The sequence below is a fragment of the Salvelinus namaycush genome, chromosome 3 (genome assembly GCF_016432855.1).
Source record: "Salvelinus namaycush isolate Seneca chromosome 3, SaNama_1.0, whole genome shotgun sequence".
Lineage (NCBI taxonomy): Eukaryota > Metazoa > Chordata > Actinopteri > Salmoniformes > Salmonidae > Salvelinus > Salvelinus namaycush.
This window is the reverse complement of record NC_052309.1, coordinates 45,183,280-45,207,743: the sequence shown is the minus strand read 5'-3', so window position 1 is coordinate 45,207,743 and position 24,464 is coordinate 45,183,280. Positions and strand designations below refer to the sequence as shown.

The 24,464-nt window shown below is 41.4% G+C and overlaps 1 protein-coding gene across 1 annotated transcript in view; it reads left to right on the top strand.

The window, feature by feature from the left end:
* Positions 1-24,051, top strand: part of LOC120044380 (CAP-Gly domain-containing linker protein 2-like) — a 67,074-nt gene extending 43,023 nt beyond the window's left edge. The window contains exons 5-17 of the mRNA XM_038989006.1: positions 1,778-1,975; positions 11,403-11,506; positions 12,508-12,568; positions 13,149-13,253; positions 15,311-15,676; positions 15,770-16,351; positions 16,662-16,730; positions 17,987-18,059; positions 19,628-19,784; positions 20,617-20,776; positions 21,331-21,522; positions 22,649-22,711; positions 23,063-24,051. Coding sequence (XP_038844934.1) covers positions 1,778-1,975; positions 11,403-11,506; positions 12,508-12,568; positions 13,149-13,253; positions 15,311-15,676; positions 15,770-16,351; positions 16,662-16,730; positions 17,987-18,059; positions 19,628-19,784; positions 20,617-20,776; positions 21,331-21,522; positions 22,649-22,711; positions 23,063-23,074 — 2,142 coding nt within the window. The 3' untranslated portion in view covers positions 23,075-24,051. The remainder of the gene's footprint in view (positions 1-1,777; positions 1,976-11,402; positions 11,507-12,507; positions 12,569-13,148; positions 13,254-15,310; positions 15,677-15,769; positions 16,352-16,661; positions 16,731-17,986; positions 18,060-19,627; positions 19,785-20,616; positions 20,777-21,330; positions 21,523-22,648; positions 22,712-23,062) is intronic.
* The last annotated feature ends 413 nt before the right edge of the window (positions 24,052-24,464 follow it).

Genomic DNA, 24,464 nt, shown 5'->3' with positions numbered 1-24,464 from the left:
TTCGAGACTTACTGTTTTTTTTTCTAGTGTACTGTGATCCTGCTGCTACCGTTTCTCAGTAAAGTATTTATATTTATCCTTAACCACTGATTCCTTGTCTGGTCTCTTCTCTGCACCTGGGACCAACCTCACCACATCACAAACACAGGCCAGCCCACACCAAACCCGACATGGGCCGGTCCACACCAAGCCCGACACGGGCCAGACCACACCAAGCCCGACACGGGCCAGCCCACACCGTGTGCAACCGTGACTGAGTGTCATTCCAGTTTAAGTGTTCTGTTGTGAGATACCCATTTGTTTTTTCTTGTACACTGATGACGTCTTTATAAAGACTTAAAATAAATAAGTGCATATTGTCATCAAATAGTATGCCGTAGTCACACTGTCACTAGGCCTCTCGTTCCCTCAGGTGTGTGTGTCTGTGCATGCGCACAAGCATGCATGCGTCTGGGTGACCCAGTTTGGCTCTACTATTTTGATCACAATTCAGATCTGTTCAAATCAGGCCAGAGGTAGGCAATTTTGGTTTGAGGGCCGTATCGGGACTTACAAATTCAATGGTGGGCGTCACAAATTTTCTTTGAACGGATTTGTTTATCAAAAGTAATTCGGGGGTCAGAAAAAAATATGTATTATCATGTCTGCATACTTTCTATCTAGTTTAAGACCTTGAAGTGTAATTTTTATCCAAAATAATCATGTAATCTTTTTAAAAATTTATAAAAAGGAATCCATCACATCCACAGCACCCACCATTTGAACAGCTCTTGGGCCGGATCCGGCACGGGGGTCGTATGTTGCCCACCCTTGGTCTAGGCCTGTTGTTCAGATGTCTGAATTTATATCCGGTATATACAAAAGTATGTGGACACCCCTTCAAATTAGTATATTCTGCTATTTCTGCCACACCCATTGCTGACAGGTGTATAAAAATCGAGCACACAACCATGTAATCTCCATAGACAAACATTCACAGTTGAATGGCCTTACTGAAGACCTCAGTGACTTTCAACGTGGAAGACGTGCACCTTTCCAAGAAGTCAGTTTGTCAAATTTCTGCTCTGCTAGAGCTACCCCGACCAAGTGCTGTTTTTGCTGTTATTGTGAAGTGGAAACGCCTAGGAGCAACAACTGATCAGCCACGAAGTGGTAGGCCACACAAGCTCACAGAGCGGGACCGCTGAGTGCTGAAGAACAGAACCCTGACCTCAACCCCATCGAACACCTTTGGGATGAATTGGAACGCCGACTGCAAGCCAGGCCTAATCACCCAACATCAGTGCCCGACCTCCTTAATGCTCTTGTGGCTGAATGGAAGCAAGTCCCTGCAGCAATGTTCCAACATCTAGTGGAAAGTCTTCCCAGAAGAGTGGAGGCTATTATAGCAGCAAAGGGGGGGGACCAACTCCATATTAATGCCTATGATTTTGGAATGAGATGTTCGAAGAGCAGGTGTCAACATACACTACATTACCAAAAGTATCTTTAGTTTGCTCCTAATTTTTTTTTCTAAAGCTCCCAGACAAATGTCCTCAATAATAATAATTCTAATATCATGAAAGCCCCTTATTTCATGCAGCATAGAAATATTTCATGAAATCCCCTTTCTTTTTCTTGCATTTTTAAATTGAGTGTGTATAAAAAAAAGTGCAATGCTGCAAGACAAATTTCCTCTAATCTTATTTGTTTCTCTCACCCCCCCCCCTTCTCTCCCCCTATTCCTCCCATATCCAACCACCCTACCCCCTACACAACCTCCCCTCCCCCTCCATAGCTCACAGAGACGTCGTCGCGCTATGCCCGCAAAATTTCAGGCACTACAGCGCTGCAGGAGGCACTGAAAGAGAAACAGCAGCACATCGAGCAGCTGCTGGCCGAGAGGGACCTGGAGCGGGCCGAGGTGGCCAAAGCCACCAGCCACATCTGTGAGGTGGAGAAGGAGCTCAGTGTCCTCAAGGCCCAGCACCTGCAGGTAGGCAGTAACCTGAGTGGCAGTTTTTGTCATCATGCCATGAAATTGCAAGCCCTCTTTTTGTACTGCGTTGGTCAGTTTTATGCGATAATATCGCGATGATTTCACTGTTTTATGCTGAAACAGTGAGGTGATTGGTCAAATTCACAATAATTATTGATTTTGCAAAAAAAGATTCTATCGCAGAACCCTGGAGGGACTGGCTTACTGGACTCAACGCGGTACTAAACTGTAAAAAAAAAACATCTCTAATGCGCTTTGGTTCGCCTGGAGATGTGCATCATTCATAAACAAATCAGTCAGTCAGCTACTTCTGACGAATCAGAATCTCATGCTGAGCCTCAAATTCATAAAGCCATTCAAAGCTGAATGTTATCTCCCATGGTTATCTCTCTTTTCTAGATAAGGTGCACGCTAGTTTTTGCATTACCCGGTGCTCTGTTTGGGTGGAGATTTCATTTACGGAGCAATGGAATAATATGCAAAATACGCCCACCCAGGGCACTGGTGATGCAAAACTAACGTGGCCAAGGAAAGCAAGTCCAGCACTCTCAACCAATCAGCATTTATAGCGGAAACAGAGAGGGTCTTGGCCTTTGGCTAGCCATACCTACCATTTATGTCTCCAACCATATTGTCAAAGGCACACAGCCAGGAAATAAGCTAGCATTTATTTCACTAGAAAGTTCCTAAATGCATGCCAGACAAAGCTTGTCTTCACGATAAAACAGTCACCCACGTTGACTGTCACGCCCTGACCCTAGAGAGCCCTCGGGGTTCTCTATGGTGTAATAGGTCAGGGCGTGACTAGGGGGGTTCTAGGTATTATATTTCTATGTTGCTGTGTGTGAATGGTTCCCAATTGGAGGCAGCTGATAATCGTTACCTCTAATTGGGGATCATATTTTGTGTGTCCTTTTTCCCACCTGCTATCGGGGATATTGTTTTGTATGAGTGCCTATATGTGCTGCGTATTTCACGATTGTTATATCTTTGTTGTTTTCGAAGTTTCACTATCATTAAAATGTGGAACTCTACACACGCTGCGCCTTGGTCAAATTATTCATACGACGGTCGTGACAGTGACTCGGGATTTTAAAGAGCTCCTCAACCAGAAAAAAACAAGTGTTTAAATCATGTGGCAGTAAAGGAGGTAACATCAAAATCCTACTACTGCAAAGGGAGGCTTACTGGATATCATATCTAAAACATTGACCCCTAGTGGTCTGAATATTGACTTTGATCTCATGCCCTTCTTATGAACAAATCTTTATTTTATGAACAAGTCTTATAAATTGATATATTCTTTCTACAGCTTATTAGCGTACACCAAATATGTTCCACCTGTTGATGATGCTCATTATACATTAAGGTTGAACCAAACGATTATATGTAACAAATATGAAATTAAATATGAAACAATTATTTGAAATTGAATTAAACAATAATGTATGTTGATGCTAATATGATGTACAATATTCAATTGTTTCTATATGATAACAATAGCGTAATATATTTAATATGCCATAAACCTTTTTTTTTACAGTTTCATTAATTCATTTTAATGAACTTAATAATTATGACACACCCCTCACTAGTGTCATTGGTTGCACTAATTGCACTGTTTGTCTACATAACCTGGTTCAAGTATTCATGATATTACCCTGAGAAAGGCACAGTGATGCGAAACGTTGGTAAATACCCATTAAATTGCTGGGAGATTATACATGGAGTGTGCAACTTTCTTTATTTTGATAGTTTATAGTTTATTTGCCGTTAGTCAGCACCTCCAGATAAACACATTTTTTCTGGGTGTGCGCCTGCTCATGTTTTTTAATCTAGTAAAGAGGAAAGGAAAAATGTTCAGAGCAGACTCAAAAGCAAGAACAAGGAGTGCAAGGCAGGCAGCCTACAAAGACAAATTAGACAACGTTTTTAAAGACAATGACAGTAGGAAAGTCTGGCAAACCATCACAGGTTACAAACCAAAGAGACATTGCATGACTGTCGATAATGACCTTGTCTTTGCAAATGTTTTGAACAGTTTCTATTGAAGATTTGACATGGGTGATTTTACATCGCAGCATAAATGACCATGGACAGTATAGACAGCATACCAGCTGTTGATATACAAATCCCTGTGATGACGTCAAGCAACACTTTAAACATGTCATCCCAAGAAAATCATATGGCCCAGACAGCTTCAGCAGGAAGGCAATCTGGGCATGCACAAACCAGCTTGCACTACCGTTCCAGAAGCTGTTACTGGACAGCGGGATAATTCCAGACTTATGGAAAAAGTTGCTGATTGTCCCAGTACCTAAAAACAACAGGCCAAAAGAAAAGAACGACTTACGTCCTGTAGCCCTGACATCTGTACCTATGAAAACAAAAAAAACATTATTTCTAGTGTCTCATCCCAACTAGATCCAAACCAATTTGAATAACGCGACTCCAGGCGTGTTGGTGATGCGTTACTGGACATGCTGAACATCATATACGAACACTTAGAAGAGGCAAATAGCCTAGTGAAAATTGTATTCATTGACTTCAGTGGTGGAAAAGCTGGTGAATTTGGGTGTCAACTCTCTACTGATCAATTGGATCAACAGTTTCCTTGTGAATTGTACCCACCATGTGAAGTTCAACTCTGCCATCCCCACATCTAGAACGGTGAATACGGGAGCGTCACAAGGTTGGGTACTTTCATCGATCCTGTACACACTGTGAACGAACGATGGTCAAGCCTCTGAGCCAGCCCACACATTCTTTAAATATGTAGATGACACCGCTCTTGTGGGTTTTTCCACCCAGACCAAGGTTTTGACAGAGAAACTGTCAAATTCGTCCAGTGGTGCGCAATTCATCCAGTGGTGCGCAATTCGTCCAGTGGTGCGCAGATAACTTTCTTGAAATAAACGTTAAGAAAACAAGAGATTGAAATTGATTTTAGAAGGAATGGAACTGCCCTATCCCATACGAAACTCAATTGGGAATCCGTCGATAGAGTGACCACGTATAGATATCTGGGAATTGAAATAGACAAACTGAAATTCAATGACTGTATCCTTGCAAAGACAAAGAAACTGCGACATACAATGTTTTTTTACGCAAAATGAACCATTTTAATGTTGATTGCCATATCCTATAACTGTTTTACAAATATGTCCTGCAGAGTGTGCTGTCCTTTGGTCTGACATGCGTGTTTGGAAACATACGAGCACAAGACCAAGTCAAGCTTCAGCGCTTGATCAAGACGGTGGGAAGGATAATTGGTATAGACCAATAATCAGCCACCAGTCTGTACACAAAACCTATCCTCCAAAAACTTGAAACCATTTTACAGGACAGTACCCATCCCCTTCACTCAAAACTCAGTCAGAGCAGCAGCCGTAAAAGTGGAAAGAGACTTCTTTAAGACCACCAGTGGCGCATTTATAGCTCAATCTAATTCGTGCTGATAAAAATAAATCCATCGGTCTAACGGACACATGCTCAAACTCGCACACTTTTGACAGACTTAAACATCTGCAAATTATCGAGATATCAAAGTGTCACCAACATAAACCTCAACAATAGGCCTATTGCAAATGTAGCATATGGCACACATTTTTCAAATGCAAATAGCACTTTTCGGTAGTGCTCAAAGCATGCAATTCCGAGAGCAGCATTTATTTTTCATCTCGAAGCATTGAGCCCAATCAGTACTCCATGACAACAAAATCATAAACAACAGTGTAGTAACAGAGTTGGCTAGTCCTTAGTTTTTGTGTTATGCTCATGTAAAACAATTTGGCTAATCTATATTTCCATATTTCCCATTCACTTGAAGATCCAGGGGTATTAAATATATAGGAATGACTGGCAATCTGACACTTGTTTTTTTTAATGAAAAGATATAGCCTAATCATATTATTATCTGTAGTAGAAAGGGATGGGTAAGAAGAAGCCTGCATAACCAATCCATAAAGAAACATGAAACATCCATTTATGGCCAGCTATGTAAACTCTAACATTGACTTATCCTGCAATATGTCGTTCAATATGTTATATTCATTTTGGCTCTTCTAATGCCTCTTATTAAGCAGGTTGACATTTATTGGGATGAGTTTTGTCCTTGAGGCAGAACCAAGCGATTTCCGCTAGATGGGCCACCTGCAAAATTGGATATATTGTAAAAATGTATGAAATCAGACATTTGCTTTTTGGTCTTAATTTAAGGTTAGGCCTTAGGGTTAGCAGTGTGGTTAGGGTTAAGGTTGGGTTTAAAATCAGATGTTATGACTGTGGCTGTGCCAGCTAGTGGCCAATCTGCAGAGCTGCCTCCAAAACAATATTTGTGATGAAAAATGCTAACCTGCACCCCTTAAAGGGAAAGTAATCAAAAACTTTATTATCCCACCAGGGGGAAATTAATTTGCTTGTGTGCTTAAAAAGACGGTATATAAAAACAGAACAATACACAATCAAATGAATTTTTAAGTGCAATAGCCTACATATTTACAGTGAAAGTGCAATATGTGTAACGGCTGTTCGTGGAAGAAGGTGAGGACCAAAGCGCAGCGTGGTACGTGTTCATGTTTGTTTATTGACACTGAACACTAAATACAAAAATAACAAAGGGAATAACCGAAAACAGTCCTGAAAGGTGAAAAACACTAAACAGAAAACAACTATCCACAAACACAGGTGTGAACAGGCTACCTAAGTATGGTTCTCAATCAGAGACAACAATTGACAGCTGCCTCTGATTGGGAACCATACCAGGCCAAACACATAGAAATACAACACACAGAACAAAACATAGAATGCCCACCCTAACTCACGCCCTGACCAACCAAAATAGAGACATAAAAAGGATCTCTAAGGTCAGGGCGTGACAATATGCTGTACACTCACGTGACCAATAGACTATCCATTGTGTATATCAGTTGAAGTCGGAAGTGTACATACACTTAGGTTGGAGTCATTAAAACTCGTTTTTCAACCACTCCACAAATTTCTTGTTAACAAACTATAGTTTTGGCAAGCCGGTTAGGGCATCTACTTTGTGCATGACACAAGTAATTTTTCCAACAATTGTTTACAGACAGATTATTTCACTTATAATTCACTGTATCACAATTCCAGTGGGTCAGAAGTTAACATACACTAAGTTGACTGCCTTTAAACAGCTTGGAAAATTCCAGAAAATGATGTCATGGCTTTAGAAGCTTCTGATAGGCTAATTGACATCATGTGAGTCAATTAGAGGTGTACCTGTTGATGTATTTCAAGGCCTACCTTCAAACTCAGTGCATCTTTGCTTGACATTATGGGAAAATCTAAAGAAATCAGCCAAGACCTCAGAAAAATATTGTCTTAATCTTTTCTTTTTATTGGCCAGTCTGAGATATGTATTTTTCTTTGCAACTCTGCCTAGAAGGACAGCATCCCGGAGTCGCCTCTTCACTGTTGACGTTGAGACTGGTGTTTTGCGGGTACTATTTAATGAAGCTGCCAGTTACTTGTCCTTCTAGGCAGAGTTGCAAAGAAAAATACATATCTCAGACTGGCCAATAAAAAGAAAAGATTAAGATGGGCAAAAGAACACAGACACTGGACAGAGGAACTCTGCCTAGAAGGACAGCATCCCGGAGTCGCCTCTTCACTGTTGACTTTGAGACTGGTATTTTGCGGGTACTATTTAATGAAGCTGCCAGTTAAGGACTTATGAGGCGTCTGGAACGTTCTTGATACACACAGGAAACTGTTGAGCATGAAAAACCCAATTCTTGACACAAACTGGTGCGCCTGGAACCTTCTACCATTCCCCGTTCAAAGGCACTTCAATTTTTTGTCTTGCCCATTCACAGTCTGAAGGGAAAAACATACATAATCCATGTCTCAATTTTCTCAAGACTTAAAAATCCTTCTTTAAGCTGTCTCCTCCCCTTCATCTACACTGCTTGAAGTGGATTTAACAAGTGACATCAATAAGGGATCATAGCTTTAACCTGCTCAGTCTGTCAAGGAAAGAGCAGGTGTTCTTGATGTTTTCTACTCTCAGTGTATATCACTTGTAGACTAGTACAGGAAAGCAGCGCCACAGATGAAAGGAGAAACTAGTGATCAAACCTGAGTTAGTTAGTCGCTTATCTTTGGTAAAGCGTGCGCGGCTTGCCTTGCTCCCTCCGACAGTCAAACAAACTGAGATTTTTTTCATGAAACTAACACAAAGTAATATAACTAATAATAATGCAGTACTTTCCACACAAAGAAATATTGTAAAGTAACACTTTACTTTTGTTAAATGTGACTAGTAATATGTAATATATTACTTTCCCAAGTGACTATTCCCAACACGGGTGATGATGATGGTAATTAGCCATAAAAGCCGTTGGGCCGTGCAAGCACAGTGGTGACAGTGTGGCTACCTCCAAAATAGCACCATATTCCCTATATAGTGCACTTGAGTGTGAGCATGTCGTGTGCAGTGACAGGGGCATTTGAATTGGCACCATATCCCCTATATAGTGCACTACATAGGGAATAGGTTGTCATTATACAGATGTAGGATCTTAAATTGATCACTCTTTTGTTGCTGAGAATTCTTTTGCACAGCAGGAAATGCAAACTTGTAGTGTATTCAAGATTTAAAAAGGCTTCTAAGGTTTGTAATTTCCACTTCAAAATATATCAAGCCCTACAAAAAAATGTACATTAATTATAATCCACATAATAATTCACATTTCCTGTTGCTGCAGGACTATTTTCCTGCTGTAAATAACTGGCTCAAATTAAGATTCTACATCTGTAGTTGCATGCTGTCACGGTCACTGCAGACTACACACTCACACCAGCCAAATCAGCAGCACCCACTCTATGACTCAACCAGGGAAATGTCCTAATATGTCATCCCAATGAGTCTGCACATGTTGATGAGTCACGCAATGACTGGGCTCTTGACTGAATTAAGAGAAAAGCAACTGCATATCTGTCAGACAAATTAATCTGTTAGATATGGAAGTTGACAACATATAGGGCTGGTTTCCCAGACAGATTAAGCCTAATCCAATACTAAAAAGCATTCTCAATGGTGATTATCCATTGAAATAATGGTATTGTAGTAGTGTGTGCAGTTCATTGGAACTGAATGACACACACAAACACACACTTGCAGGAAAGCATATCTAATGTGCTCTGGTTCGCACCGGGGTGTGCTTTGAGTGATTCTCCATTGAAAGAGTTTTTTTAGTCCAGGACTAAAATGTATCTGTGTCTGGGGTTGTTCTATGTCATTTAAATATATATATATATTTTTTTACCTTTATTTAAAATTTCAGCAAGCCATGATACCCACCATCTCAGATTGTTCTGAAATTGTTTCTGTAGTTAAAAAACAGATACGATAAGCGTTACGGAAACATTTTGTTGAAATATAATTTGATCTCTGAGAAATTAAGCTAATTGATTGCACCCAAATTGGCCATTTTAATTGATAGGATACAATAATTATTAATAATATAATATTCAATTATAGTACCTAACATCCAAAGTTCTTTTTAACGATGAGTAAGACAAAGAAATGGTCAAAAGCCAATCACGGACCCTCCACACCCCACACCAATCCCACCCCAACAACCAGTATATACAGTGCATTCGGAAAGTATTCAGACCCCTTCACTTTTTCCACATTTTGCTACGTTAACACCTTATAATAAAATGTATTAAATAAACAAAAATCCTCATCAATCTACACACAATACCCCATAATGACAAAGTGAAAACAGGTTTTTATTATTTACATAAGTATTCAGACCATTTGCTATGAGACTCGAAATTGAGCTCAGGTGCATCCTATTTCCATTGATCATCCTTGAGATATTTCTACAGCTTGTTTTGAGAACCTGTGGTAATTTCAATTGATTGGACACAATTTGAAAAGGCACACACCTGTCTATGTAAGGTCCAATAGTTGACAGTGCATGTCAGAGCAAAAACCAAGCCGTGAGGTCGAAGGAATTGTCCGTAGAGTACTGAGACAGGATTGTGTCGAGGCACAGATCTGGGGAGGGTTACCAAAACATTTCTGCAGCATTGAAAGTCTCCAAGAACACAGTGGCCTCCATCATTCTTAAATGGAAGAAGTTAAGAACCACCAAGACTCTTCCTAGAGCTGGCCGCCCGGCCAAACTGAACAATCAGGAGAGAAGAGCCTTGGCCAGGGAGGTGAACAAGAACCGATGGTCACTTTGACAGAGCTCCAGAGTTCCTCTGTGGAGATGGGAGAACCTGCTAGAAGGACAACCATCTCTGCAGCAATCCACCAATCAGGCCTTTATGGTAGAGTGGCCAGACGGAAGCCGTTCCTCAGTAAAAGGCACGACAGCCCACTTGGAGTTTGCCAGAAGGCACCTAAAGGACTCTCAGACCATGAGAAACAAGATTCTCTGGTCTACGGTGAAGCATGGCACAGATCTGGCAGCATCATGCTGTGGGGATGTTTTTCAGCGACAGGGACTGGGAGACTAGTTACAATTGAGGCAAAGATGAACGGAGCAAAGTACAGAGAGATCCTTGATAAAAACCTGCTCCAGAGCGCTCAAGACCTCAGACAGGGGCGAAGGTTCACCTTCCAACAGGACAACGAACCTAAGCACACATGCAAGACAACACAGGAGTGGCTTTGTGACAAGTCACTGAATTTCCTTGAGTGGCCCAGCCAGAGCCTGGACTTGAACCCGATCGAACATCTCTGGAGAGACCTGAAAATACAAACTTTTTTCTCCTAATAGCAGGAACAGCACCACGTAGTGGTCAGAACCTGGTAACATTAGGATGTTGGATGGGACACACCAAATTCACTGAGAATACATAACATAGGATGAAGAAACAAAATTCAGAGCCACAGCTCCATACTACTTGTCAGACAGATACATTTTGAAAATGTTTAACTCATTGTTAGAAAAAGGTTTGGTCCAAATCGGATGTTAGGTAATATATTTATTGAATGTTATAAGAATCCTATAAATTAAAAGTGACGATTTGGGTGCAATCAATTAGCTTAAATCAGAGATCAAATTATATTTAATCAAAATAATGTTGCAGGAATGCTAATCTTATATGTTCCTAACAACAGAAACGATTTCAGAACAATCTGGGATGGCGACTGTCGAAATCTTCTTTCTTGTGCTTTTTGAGGCAGAACGACCCTCTGGGAAACTGACCCTTATTGTGTAATCTACAGACTTCACAAAGAAATCTACTCAACTTGACAAATAAAGCATGATTCATTCATCAATGTTTCTTTTCATTGTACACTTCACTGTACTTGTAAACCAGGCCTACATTAGTATGGGTAAGTGTACTTACTGAGAACTTGTCAAAGCACTCAGTGATAGCATGGTATAGCTCATCCCTGATATGTTTTTTTCTCTGATTACAGTATGTCACAGAGACTGAAAGCAACCTCCAGCAAGTCAAAACTCTGTTGGCAAGCACTCAGAAGGACAAAGTAGAGCTGGCCAATCAGCTTGAAGAAGAGAAAAGGTACAGTGTCAGGGACTTCTATGGAATGATTCATTTGTGGCACAAAAATATATAAATACTAAATTGCTCAGAGCAATTGAATATACGTATATATATATATATATATATATAAAGTATCCACTTTCAGGACAACAGGATATTACTATTGTCATTTCGGCATTTGAAACCAATGCTAAAACCTTCCTCAAGTGCAAAAATCCCATCGATATTATTCCATTTATGGTTCTCAGAAGAACATTGCTAGGGCATTGTCATTTTCATATGCCCTGCTTTTAAAATACACAACATTTTATTAGCTAGCTGCACTAGCCATCTTTGGTAGAACTTTCAGCTGTGAATAAAATCTATTGTTCCAGTAAAAGAGATATTATGCGTCCCAATGGCACCCTATTCCCTATATAGTAATACTTTTTTTCAATAGGGTAGCCATTTTGGAACGGATCCATGGTTGTCAGTGCTGTGATCAGACCTGTGCCAAATACATATGGCAAACACTTTCACATACTTAAAGTTCGCTTGATTTAATCTGACCAGTTTTCAGGGTGGGAGTATTTAGCACTTTTGGGACTATTCCATCGCACAGGGCAAGCTCAGTCAAGTGTACCTCGAGTGATTGAATTGACATACTGTATGCAGTTCTTGAAGTGGGACAATGCTTTCCTGTACAGTGTACTGAGTCCGACTCCTCTAATTTTCTACTGCTGGAGTACTGGCACCTTTTATGATGAGTACGGTCACCCAAAATGAGTACCCACACCTATTTAATTCTACTTCATGCACTGTCCGTATGTATTTGATCCAGGTGTGGTACTGTGTAGCTCAGTTAAGAGCATGGCGCTAGATACGCCAAGGTCGTGGGTTCATTCCCCACAGGGCTCAAATACGCATGTCAAAAATGTATGCAGTCACTGTACTGTAAATTGTTTTAGAAACCATTTGTTGGGTCGTGATGCTCTTCTGTGGCACTTCCCTGACACCTTGTGGCCGACATGTTATTACAGGAAAGTGGAAGACCTTCAGTTCAGAGTGGAGGAAGAGTCAATCACCAAAGGAGACCTTGAGGTATTTATCTACCGTTTGGTAAAAAGCTTAGATCAACAATAGTTTGATTAACATGTTTTGAAGGGATGAGAATGTGTGTTTATAAGATTACTTTATAAGATTACTTTAGCAAAATAATTGCTCTTTTTATAGTGTAATGTGAAAGATATTGAGTAGTAGGCTGGTAGCGATCGACACTATGATGCTCAGTTAGGTTAGAGTGACCAAAAGCCTGTGTCAAACATATAGCGATTAAACCAAGAAGTGAGCAAAGATAGACAGAGGGACGTTTCACATTTTCAATGTTTAGGGGCGGCAGGTAGCCAAGTGGTTAATAGCCTTTGGCCAGTAACGGAAAAGTCACCGGTTTGAATCCCTAAGCTGACTAGGTGAAAAATCTGACTAATATGCCCTTAAGCAAGGCACTTAATTCTAATGACTAAAATGTAAATGTATATCCTCCTCCAATCTTTTGACAGCTGTTACAGAAAATCCCATGTGATGTGTATTTTTCACACAGTCTCTTCAATCTGTACAGGTTTCTGTGTCTTGTCTTTTTTTCTACCTCTGGTCTCTCTCCGTTCTCTTTTCCTCTCTGTAGACTCAGACGAAATTGGAGCATGCCCGTTTTCGGCAGCTTGAGCAGAATCTGTTCCTCGAAAAGTCGAGAGCAGAAAAGCTTCAGAAAGAATTAGAGGTGAATCGGGTAACTGGAGAAGCTAGCCCATCCTAGAGCCCCTGCCTGTATCCATTATCCTTTGCGCTTCTCCCCTGTATCTTTTGTTTTGGTTGCTGTGGGACTTGCAGCACACATCCTTATCCTTCCTGTCCTGCACCTGTCTCCAAACTCAGTCACTCATACAGAAAATACTGTCAATTACGTCATCAAACAGCATAGACTACAATCAGAATTGGATGCCATTGCCCTGATTTATTTACCAATGCCAGGAATGCTCTGTACAGATATTAGGTTTCATGTTGAGAGAAACAAATTTCAAGCCTGACGACTCACACTAAAGTGTTCCGCTATTCTGTCGTTGCTAAATACTTTAGTCTGAGACTGCCACCATTGAAGTTGTTTGTGGTGACATGGGGCATTGTACAAAACAAAGTAATTTAACCAATCAGAGTATCAAAGCCAATGACGAATTTTCAAACCGCCACTTTACCTACGTGTGTTCTGGCTCTGGCCCAACCTATAGGTTTCTGGACCAATCAGAAATCCCCGAATGTGTTCACATTCGGTGATGGGTCGGAGAGGTACTCAGATCCAGACTCATTGCGGATAAGAAATGAATGTCTGTGGACGTGGTGTAGCGTTTGGCCGGAACAAGGAGTCTGAGTAGTCAGGCAAACAAATTGCACAAGTGTAACCTGAATTCATTATTTCATGAATGAATGAACAATTGGCCTCACATCCAATAGAAAACCTCTCTATCTCTGGCTGCATCTCAAATGGCACCCTATTGCCTATATCGTGCACTACTTCTGACCAGAGCCACATGTGCTCTATAGGGACACAACCTCTATCTATTTCTCTCTTGGCTCTCAGCTCTATTTCTCTTGGCTCTCTTTCCTCGTTCCTTTTGCCGCCCACTCACAAAAATCTTGTTTGAGTTTGCAGGGTGCAAAGCTGGAGCGATTGTCAGCTGTAGTCAGCGTCGTTTCCACTGTTGATGTCATAATTTTGCATTAGTTTATAAGGAGGTTCAATTGGTGGCATAATATTAGAATTAGCACCAATGTGAAACTTCCATTAAGTTCTGCTGAGGACCAAAATCTTGCCTTATACAGTTATGTACAGTTATATACAGTCACACAATCATTTTGTGGTGAAACACACTTAGCACATTTGGGTCATGAATGTTATATAGAGTTACAAATATACTGATTTTACCTACAGGGAAGACACAGACTTGATGCAGCACCCTTGAGGTTGGGTAAGAGAACCAAGCTAACACAAAATGGACTCGTCGTTTCGTTCAGCTAACTAAACTGTTTGATTCCCAGTTGTCTATTTTTGACGACGTTGATCTTGTGAAGTCAATCTTGCCATTTTCTTGAACTTAATTATTATCTGAATGCTATTAGGGAACTTTTTGATAACTACTTTTCCTAGAAACCGATCAACTGTAGCGTTGATTTTGCCTCAATGGTCTGTATTAACATACTATGCACTCCGTGTCATTATGTCTGCTCTGTCAAACGTAGAGTTCTGTCATTTTAATTGGATGTTTGAAAATGTCACACTTTAATTGCTATGTGTGCTCCTAGTGATTGCCTATCTATGTGTAGTGTTATGTCTGGGGGTTTCTGTGTGGGCTTTGTGCATCTGCCTGGCTTCTAGAGTGACAAAATAGCAAAGAATGGCTTGCTTTCTTCTCATTAGGTTGCAATGCACCTGCTGATTTTAAAAGCTCAACTTGTTTTTGATGTCTGCGAGCAAAGCGGTTCATCAAACCAAGGGATTTACACTGTAATGCTGAGCAGTCTGCTGGCCCAGCATGTACGCTCATATGATTCTCAATAGGCCTCTTTTCCTGGGCCTGCATGCTGTAATCAAGCATTTTATTTGAACGCTTGGTGCTTGAAAGATGTCATCCTGTTTCAGGCAAGACGTCATCCCCGTTACAGGACTGACACTATCTGGTAATGGATATGATGTCATTCTGTTACGGGAACGATACTCCTGACAGTTTCAGTAATGACTCAAACCACATTAAGGCAATGACGAACTCTCTCTCTCTCTCTCTGCCTCCACAGCAAAGCACGGTTGAGGAGCAGAGCCGCGTCATGCAGCTGGAGGATGAACTGGCTCTGCGGCGGGCCGAGATCGAGGAGCTCCAGGTCCGGCTCCGGGATGCGGCCAAGGACGGGGACTCCACCCAGGGGCCGGTGGCCCAGTCGGAAACCATTCTGCTCCGGGAGCAGCTCCTGACAACAGGCCGGGAGCACCACAAGGAGAGCAGCCAGCTGAGGGAGAAGTACGAGGCTGCAGTGGCAACGGGCCAGGAGGAGACAGACAAACTGAAAGCCACGGTGGACAAACAGAGCCAGGAGATCATCGAGCTGAAGCAGAGAGTCCAGCAGGCCACTACAGAGAACATGGAGATGATGGACAACTGGAAGGTGAGAGGCACTATTCTCAGAACATAAAGGGAATTAAATTACTCATTTGGAAATGTAGGTCTCTCTCTCTAATCTTGTATCCCTCTCCTCAAGGTCAAGCTGGACACCCTGGTCAACGACCACCAGCGTTCCCTGGAGGACCTGAAGGCCTCGCTGTCCAGCGGCTCGGCCAAAGGCCGGGAGCAGGAACCCCAGGCGCTGAGGACCACACTGGAGAGCCTGCGCATGGAGCACCAGCTGGAGCTGGAGAATCTCAAGGCCAGGCATGAGATCGAGGCAGCCATGCTGGCCAAGGAGCGTGACGATCTGCGCTCCCGCCTACAGGATGCCAAGGACCAGCTGGGCGAGAGCAGCCAGAACTGGAATAGCCAGGCCCAGACGAAGGCCAGGAGTGACCAGCAGGCCCTGGAGTTGAGGGAGGTCTGGGAGAAGTTTCAGAAGGCCCAGCTGAGGGTGGGCGAGCTGGAGAGGCTGCAGGGCGAGCAGGACGGCGCCCGAGACGAGCTCCGGGAGCGCTTGGAGCTGGCTGAGAAGAAGATGGTGGACTACAAGGCCCTGCAGAAGGCCGAGGCCCAGAGCAGGCAGGAGCTCTACAGCCTGGAGGAGAAGCTGAGGGTGACTGAGAACCGGCTGCAGGCGGTGCAGGATGACCACCACATGCCACAGGATGCCAACGTGAGTCCTCCGGGGAGATAACTGTGGTAGCATTGGTTGTATATGCCATGCTGTGCTCCAGATGAGATTAGAGTCCTGTGACCCAACTATAAAATGAACTAAGTTTGCGTTTAGAGTGGCGCTAAAGTCCTTATTCATGTGATCTAGTGCTAGCTTTCTAGAAACATTCTTTACACAAGTAAATAAAATACTTCCACATGATATCCATGCTTTTCTAGTTCCTTGTGTGTTTCCATATATTTTCCCTCAATAAACAAATAAAGCAATGAGTTGTCATGGATTTTAACTCTCAATTTTGTCTCCCTCTCAGGTTATAGAAAATAATGACATCTTGGAGGAACAGATGAAGCTAAAACAGAATGTTGAAGGTATCGTAAATGTTAACCTGGTTAATTAAATTGTATTGTTACTGTAAACATATTTTTAGGTAAATGAGGATGGTTTTAAAGACCCTTAATGTTCAACCTGTGTTATAGTAAAGCATTTCAAATGTCAGACCTCTGCAGGCTTTTGATTGTACTTTGAGGACTTTGCATACCGTAAAACTTCAGTTATTGGAATCATCCGTTTTTATTGCCAGTAAGAAACTGCTAGCCCTTGGCTGCTAACAGCTGAGAACTGCTAGCTAACTGGCATGCACAAAACAGTCAACATCGGGTGTAAAGACAGAAATTGAGAAGGGTCTATCTGCAGACTGTGCTTACTACATGCTGCACCCACTTACTTTATGCCACGCCCACTGCCATTGAGGCTGTTAGCTATCTAGCAGCCTCCCGAGTGGTGCAGAGGTCTAAGGCACTGCATCTCAGTGCTAGAGACGTCACTACAGACCCTGGTTCGATTCCAGGCTGTATCACAACCGGCTGTGATTGGGAGTCCCATAGGGCAGCGCACAATTGGCCCAGCGTCGTCCGGGTTAGGGTTTGGCCGGGATAGGCCGTCATTGTAAATAAGAATTTGTTCTTAACTGACTTGCCTAATTAAATAAAGGTTAAATAAAAAATGTAAATAAATCTAGGACACCGGCACACAGTGTCCTTCGCCCCTGCCTGCTAAACACTGCTTTCCCACAGTTCTTTTAACGTTACAGCAAAGGTATTCACTACCCAGTAGTGCCACGCAAGAGTTGGGTTGGCTACACTAGCTACCTACTTCCCTCGCCGTAACGTTAACAGAACTGTGGCGTAATGTTAACAGAACTGCTGGCGCAGAATGTAGTGGGTGCCACACATAGTAACCACAGTCTGCAGATAGACATTATTGCAGAAATCGTCCGATCGTGTTAAGAACTGCCAAAAATGCACAGTCAAAGAGGAGAATAAATATTCTGTCAAGAAGAGGCATACTAAAACAAAACAAATGTGACACAGTGTGTAAAGGATAACACATTAGTGAAGGAAATGAAGAAATTCATTAACATGCTGGAAGTGAATGCTAGAATTAAACAAAATGTACTATGCAAATGAGCAAAAGCTGTATGCGTTAAGGAAATAGAAGCCTTTCTCTAATAAGCGCCTGTTGTGTTCATTGATTTAAGCAAATAAACGCCCAGGCTTTTAATTTAAGTTTTACGGTAGTTAGATTCCAAGGTTTTTGACCAACGGTGGTTTTACGTTTCTTTCAGAAACTATGGAGAATCTGACCAAAAGAGAAAAAGAGGTCTCTACTCTCACATCACATGTCGATGCCCTCAAATCACAGATAACTGGTAAATGATACTGCTACGACTACGATATGTGCGTAAAAGGTGAAAAGAGACTCCGCACACTGATGAAGACCTGATTGGTCGAGACATTGTCAAATAAATTCCCATGAGAGCATAGAATATTGTGTGTGGAGTATATTTTCACCTTTTATTGAACATTCTTTGATATCCAGAACCGATTCAAGTCAATAGATGATAGATGTGCGTATGTATGTAATCTCTTTTTTCTATTTATTGTATTTTGCACTCCATGAATGTCTTGACAAATACGACACATTCATTCTCTATCAACTACAAGAACAGTATTTGATTGCCTGAGAACATTTACTCTCAAATATATTGCATGAAAAAAATGTAAAATGAAATGATAAAACTAAATTAATTAATAATAAAACAAATGAATAATAAAAATATAACATTTTACTGACTGGCGACTGAATATACATATCCTTTTTTTTAACAAAAATATAAACGCAACATGTAAAGTGTTGGTCTTATGTTTCATGAGCTGAAATAAAAATTTTCCATATGCACAAAAAATGTTTGCCAAAATAATCCATCCACCTGCCACATATGGCATATCAAGAAGCTGATTAAACAGCATGATCATTACACAGGTGCACCTTGTGCTGGGGACAATAAAAGGCCACTCTAAAATGTGCAGTTTTGTCACACAACAAAATGCCACAGTTTTGAGGGAACGTGCAATTGGCTGCAGGAATGGTGACTGCAGGAATGTCCACCAAAGCTGTTGACAGAGGATTTAATGTTGTACCATAAGCCTCCTCCAACGTCATTTTAGAGAATTTGTCAGTATGTCCAATCGGCCTCACAACTACAGACCACGTGTATGGAGTCGTGCGCGCGAGCAGTTTGCTGATGTCAATGTTGTGAACAGATTGCCCCATGGTGACAGTGGGGTTATGGTATGGGCAGGCATAAGCTACGGACGACAAGCACAATTGCATTTTATCGATAGCAATTTGAATGCATTCATCCGCCGCCATCACCTCATGTTTCCGCATGATAATGCACGTCCCCATGTCGCAAGGGTCTGTACACAATTTCTGGAAGCTGAAAATGTCCCAGTTCTTCCATGGCCTGCATACTTACCGTGCACAACAGCGTGTTCCAGTTCCAGCCAATATCGAGCAACTTCGCACAGCCATTGAAGAGGATTGGGACAACATTTCACAGGCCATTATCAACAGCCTGATCAACTTTATGCAAAGGAGATGTGTTGCGCTGAATGAGGCAAACGGTGGTAACACCAGACACTGACTGGTTTTCTGATACACGCACCTACCTTTTTTTAAGGTATCTGTGACCAGCAGATGCATATCTGTATTCCCAGTCATGTGAAATCCATAGTTTAGGGCCTAATTCATTTATTTCAAATTACTGATTTCCTTATATGAACTGTAACTCAGTAAAAACTTTGAAATTGTTGCACTTTGCGTTTATATTTTTGTTCAGTGTATATATATTTAAAGCGCCGATATTGCAGCACTTGTTGGTCCAAACCAAACATTTAACTCTAAATCCATCTCAAACGTATTTTTGTCCACCAGCCTTGGAGGGCAAAGTTCGCTTGGGTGAGAAGAAGGGCGATGCCCTGGTCAAGGAGAAGATGCGCCTGGAGGCCGACCTCGAGTGCATGACCAAGAAGTCCCATGATGCATCGGGACAGCTGGTTGTCATTAGCCAGGAGCTACTGAAGAAGGAGAGGTAATTTAATGGCGAGAGAGCGAGAGAAAGAGGGAACACTATTGATTTTACACCACAGCTCAGTATTTTCCCTTTGAAATAGGGAATAAAACATGGCAGCCCACCCACTGCTACAAGATATAGCTTACATTCATCTGAAGGAGATTAGATGTTTGCTAATGCACTTGTATGAAACTGTCCCCAGTCTTTACAAATACAGTATTTTGTGCTAGAGTCGTGCGTTTTCAAAGACTGACAAAACAGTCGCAACTCGTCTTTGTGATATGCAGTCACTAGACGTATGCTAGACATCTGTTTTATGAGGATCAATCCACTTAGGTTAAAAGCAGTTAAGGTAATGGAGAAAATTAGCCTGATTTAAAAGTAGGCCCAAAAGCCCTTTTCACCCCTCAAATCAATGCATTGTCATAGCTGTTACTTTAAAGTGTCCCATTACTCAGTCTAAGGCGTTTAGGGAGATTATGCACAGCGCTTAGGCCTGGAAATATAAGCAAACATTTATTGAAAGGACAATAGCACAACATTATGTATCTCAGTGACTCTTAGGGCACCTAAGTTTGCAGTATTTGACTGTGTCATCTGCCTTTCATGGAGAAAAAAAAATATGCCATGTATCATAGATCGGTTTGGGTCATTGATAGTGAAATAACCCTGAATCTAGCCTGGGTGCCAGTCTCTTTCTGCTCTCTTGCCAACTCTGGGGAATTGTCATGCCAATGACAGCATTGGAGTTGGCAAGAGCACAATCAGGTCTGGGACCAGGCTACCCTGAATCAGGAAGGCAAGGGTAAATCTTAACGGTATTCTTTATTGTATCGTCCCCTTGTGTCAGGAGTCTGAACGAGTTAAGGGTGTTACTGCTGGATTCCCCTCGCCACTCGCCTGGCCTGGACCGAGACCTGAGCCGAGAGGTGCACAAGGCTGAGTGGAGGGTGAAGGAGCAGAAACTCCAGGATGACATCAAGACCCTGAGAGACAAACTGATCCTGCTGGTGAGAGGGGAGGGGCTGGGAGATGTCAATCACAGTGCTGGCTACGCATCACATCATGTGTCCATCAACTTAGGGTTGTATTCACTAGTAACCAAACGGGAGTAAACAGGCTGAAACGAGGAGGAATGCTTGTTTTCTTTGCTAAACGTTTTGCTATGGTGTGTACTAATCAATGCGACACAGTTGTTGTGTTCCCACAAAGATGGACTTTGGTCTAGAAGTAGAAAAGGTCTACATGATTAAGATTATAAATGTTCCATGTTTCTTATTTAAAGTGGATACAGTATTTGGCTATTATTTCGTTCATGTCTGTATCCTATATGATTTAAAATATGTTTGACTCTGTGTATTCATATCAAAGGCAGACCTAGCAATGACAGATGTAGCCCTCCACATTTTTCCAGCAATGGATTGAATAACTAAACAGGGTTGTGTTCATTAGGGCCCACAACTATAAAAGTCAAGGTAGTCTATTCCTGTTAAAGTCTGTTTTCTTTATTTTAGTGCCTAATGAACACCCAGTTGATCCTTACGCTTTATGTGTGTGTTCTCAGGGCAGGGAGAGGAGCTCGTCCCCAGATCACCGGCGCTACTCTATGCTGGACCCGTCGACCCTGGACTCGGAGGTGACCCGTCTGCGCCAGCGGCTCATGAGCACAGAGGAGGCTCTGAGGGGAGCCCTGGAGCACAACCAGGAAGTGGACCAGCTGGTGCAGGCCATGCGCACGCACCCAGACAAGAGCGAGGTAAACTAGAACAGGACCACCTCTAGCTAGCACTTGTTTTGCCTTTCTGGGCCAGATTTTGTTTTATAGTGGCTACTTTGAAGTAGGGTCTACTTGCAATGACTGTGATTGTTTTTCCCTATTAAACTTTAAAGTTTTATCCAGAGTGACTTACAGTCACCCTAATTTAATGTAATATAAGCTACAGTTGCAGGAACTAAAAGTTAGGCCGTGTCATGGTTTTGGCAGAACAATTCCCACAATGTGTGTGCAACAAAATGTGGCACTCTATCGTCTCCCAGTGGTGTATAATACGTATGTAAAAATACTTTAAAGTACTACTTAAGTCTGCGTTTTTTCCCGGTATCTGTACTTTACTATTTACATTTTTGACAACTTTTACTTTTACTCCACTATATTCTGAAAGAAAATAATGTACTTTTTACTCCATACATTTTCCCTAACACCCAAAAGTACTTGTTACATTTCAAATGCTTAGCAGGACAGGGAAATGGTCCAATTCAGAGCATCCCTGATCATCCTTACTGCCTCTGATCTGCAGGCTCACTAAACAGAAATGCTTCGTTTGTAAATGATGTCTCAAGGGTTGGCGTGTTCCCCTGGCTATACGTAAATTTAAAAAACAGGAACATCGTGTCATCTGGTTTGCTTAATATAAGTAATTAGAAATTCTTCATATTTTTCCTTTTGATACTTAAGTACATTAAGCAATTACATTTAATTTAAACCCAAGTATTTTACTGGGTGACTTTCCTTTTACTTGAGTCGTTTTCTATTAAGGTAACTTTACTTTTACTCAAGTATGATAGTTGGGTACTTTTTCCACTACTGTTGTCTCCTTGCGATAGTTTGTCACAGAAACCTTTACCCGCAATGCTAACATGAGTTTGATTGGCAAATGTAAAAAAAAAAAATGTGTTTCTTGAACGGCAAACAGAGTATGTACCATGTAACAAAGTACTAACAACACTGCAATTACACTGTACTTGCCTTTGTAACAACCACATAAATACATGGTTTCAGTGTAATTTAATATAAAGTGGTACCGAAGGATGTTCGATACAAAAGTCAGGATATATGAGTTTGAATAGTGTAAATGCACGCTTCTTTCATGATTCTCTTTCAGGTGCATGGTGGTGCAAATTCAGCCAATGGGATTCATCAACAGAATTCTTCCTTTACTCAAGATGTAGGTATTAATTCATCACAATAGCACATCAATCACACATGTTGTATGTCATATCAATTACATGTATCTTAACTCTATAGATCAGTTATAGATCAGTTAGTTACTCACTGTCTAGAGATTTACTAAATGCCATTATTGCCATTCCCACAATGAGTTACATAAATACAACATTGACAGCCGGTTTACCTAACACAGATAAAGCCTAGACTTAAAAGCATGCTCAATAGAGAATCTCCATTTAAAATGCTTTTTCTTCTAAAACAAGGCATAATCTGCCCTAAATTAATACTCTGACTGATATGTATTTGACACATTATTTGAGCTTCTTCAATTTGATGGCTTGCTCCCCAGGAACAACACTGATATAGGAGAAGAAGAGCTCATCTTGAATTGGGGAAATGCAGAGTCAGTACGACTTGGGACTAGCACTCCACTGGACTCCAGACAACATTTTCTGTTTACAGTTACTACCAAAACAATGTCTCTATCTCAATGTGTACATTAATCTGTTGCAAAAAAGAAAAACACCCATTAGCCAAACTTAAGACAGCTTGAAGATACTGTAAAATGGTTGACAGAGGTGAAGAATTATAGGTATGACTTTTGAAAACTGATACATACCCTGCCTACATACCCAAGGATGGTATTGGACATTTGGGCATGAGATAACCTTTTATCTTAGTTTATTAGAGATCATGACCCTATGAGCCACGAGGAACGAATTGTGACTCCAGAGAATGAAATGACTCTGGTGTCTGATTGAAAACAAAGATCAAGAATTTGGCCTCAATCCATCACTTTTTGTTTTATTTATTTGCCACACTTCTTTTTTTTATCCTTCTTAGATTACTGTAGCTGATTTGATTTGGCCAGTGACGTTCAATTTGCTTCATAGCGAACATGCTCTGTTGCGAACATGTGAATGAAACAGGGATGCTGCTGGATTTAGGCTGATGTTGTATCTACATATGAATATAGCTGCATTATCTGAAACCTGTGCATACTGTAGAAGTGTATTTAGCCAACTGAACCAATGCAACTCGGTGCCGTATGTGCACCAAATAGCTATCAGTTTAATGGTTTACTCATTTGAACTGAGTTATCATTAATTCCACTATGGCTTTACTGGATAGTGGGAAACCATACCACTTTGTAGTGTTTTCATACACGTGAGGGAAAAAAATGAAAAAAGAAAGTCTTAACTTCCTATTGTTGATCATTTATTCAAAGAAAGTTCAACCTGGATCAATGGCTTGGGATCACTTTGTTCTTTGATTCGAGTAGGCCACTCAACGGCTGTTTGGAGCACAATGCAAACAATGGAACATTCAAAGCTTGTGTCCCAAATGGAACTCTATTCCCTATACAGTGCACTACTTTTGACCAGAAAAGTAGTGAACTATATAGGGAATAGAGTGCCATTAGGGATGGAGGCCTACTGTAACTGCTTCCTTCATTCTGGATGATCCCTCCCTTCTGGATGTAAACAACTAATCACAATGTACAGAATTGATACGTTACGGTCTTCCAAATGTTATTATCTCCATTGAACAAGCCAACGGGGAGATTCTAAATGTATTACTGTATTCTTGGGAGATTAGTTGATATTCTGGTTGCGTCTCGAATGGCACCCTATTCCCTACTTACAGTGAGCTCCAAAAGTATTGGGACGGTGACAAATGTTTTGTTGTTTTGGCTCTATTCTCCAGCACTTTGGATTTGAAATGGTACAATAACTATGAGGTCAGCTTTA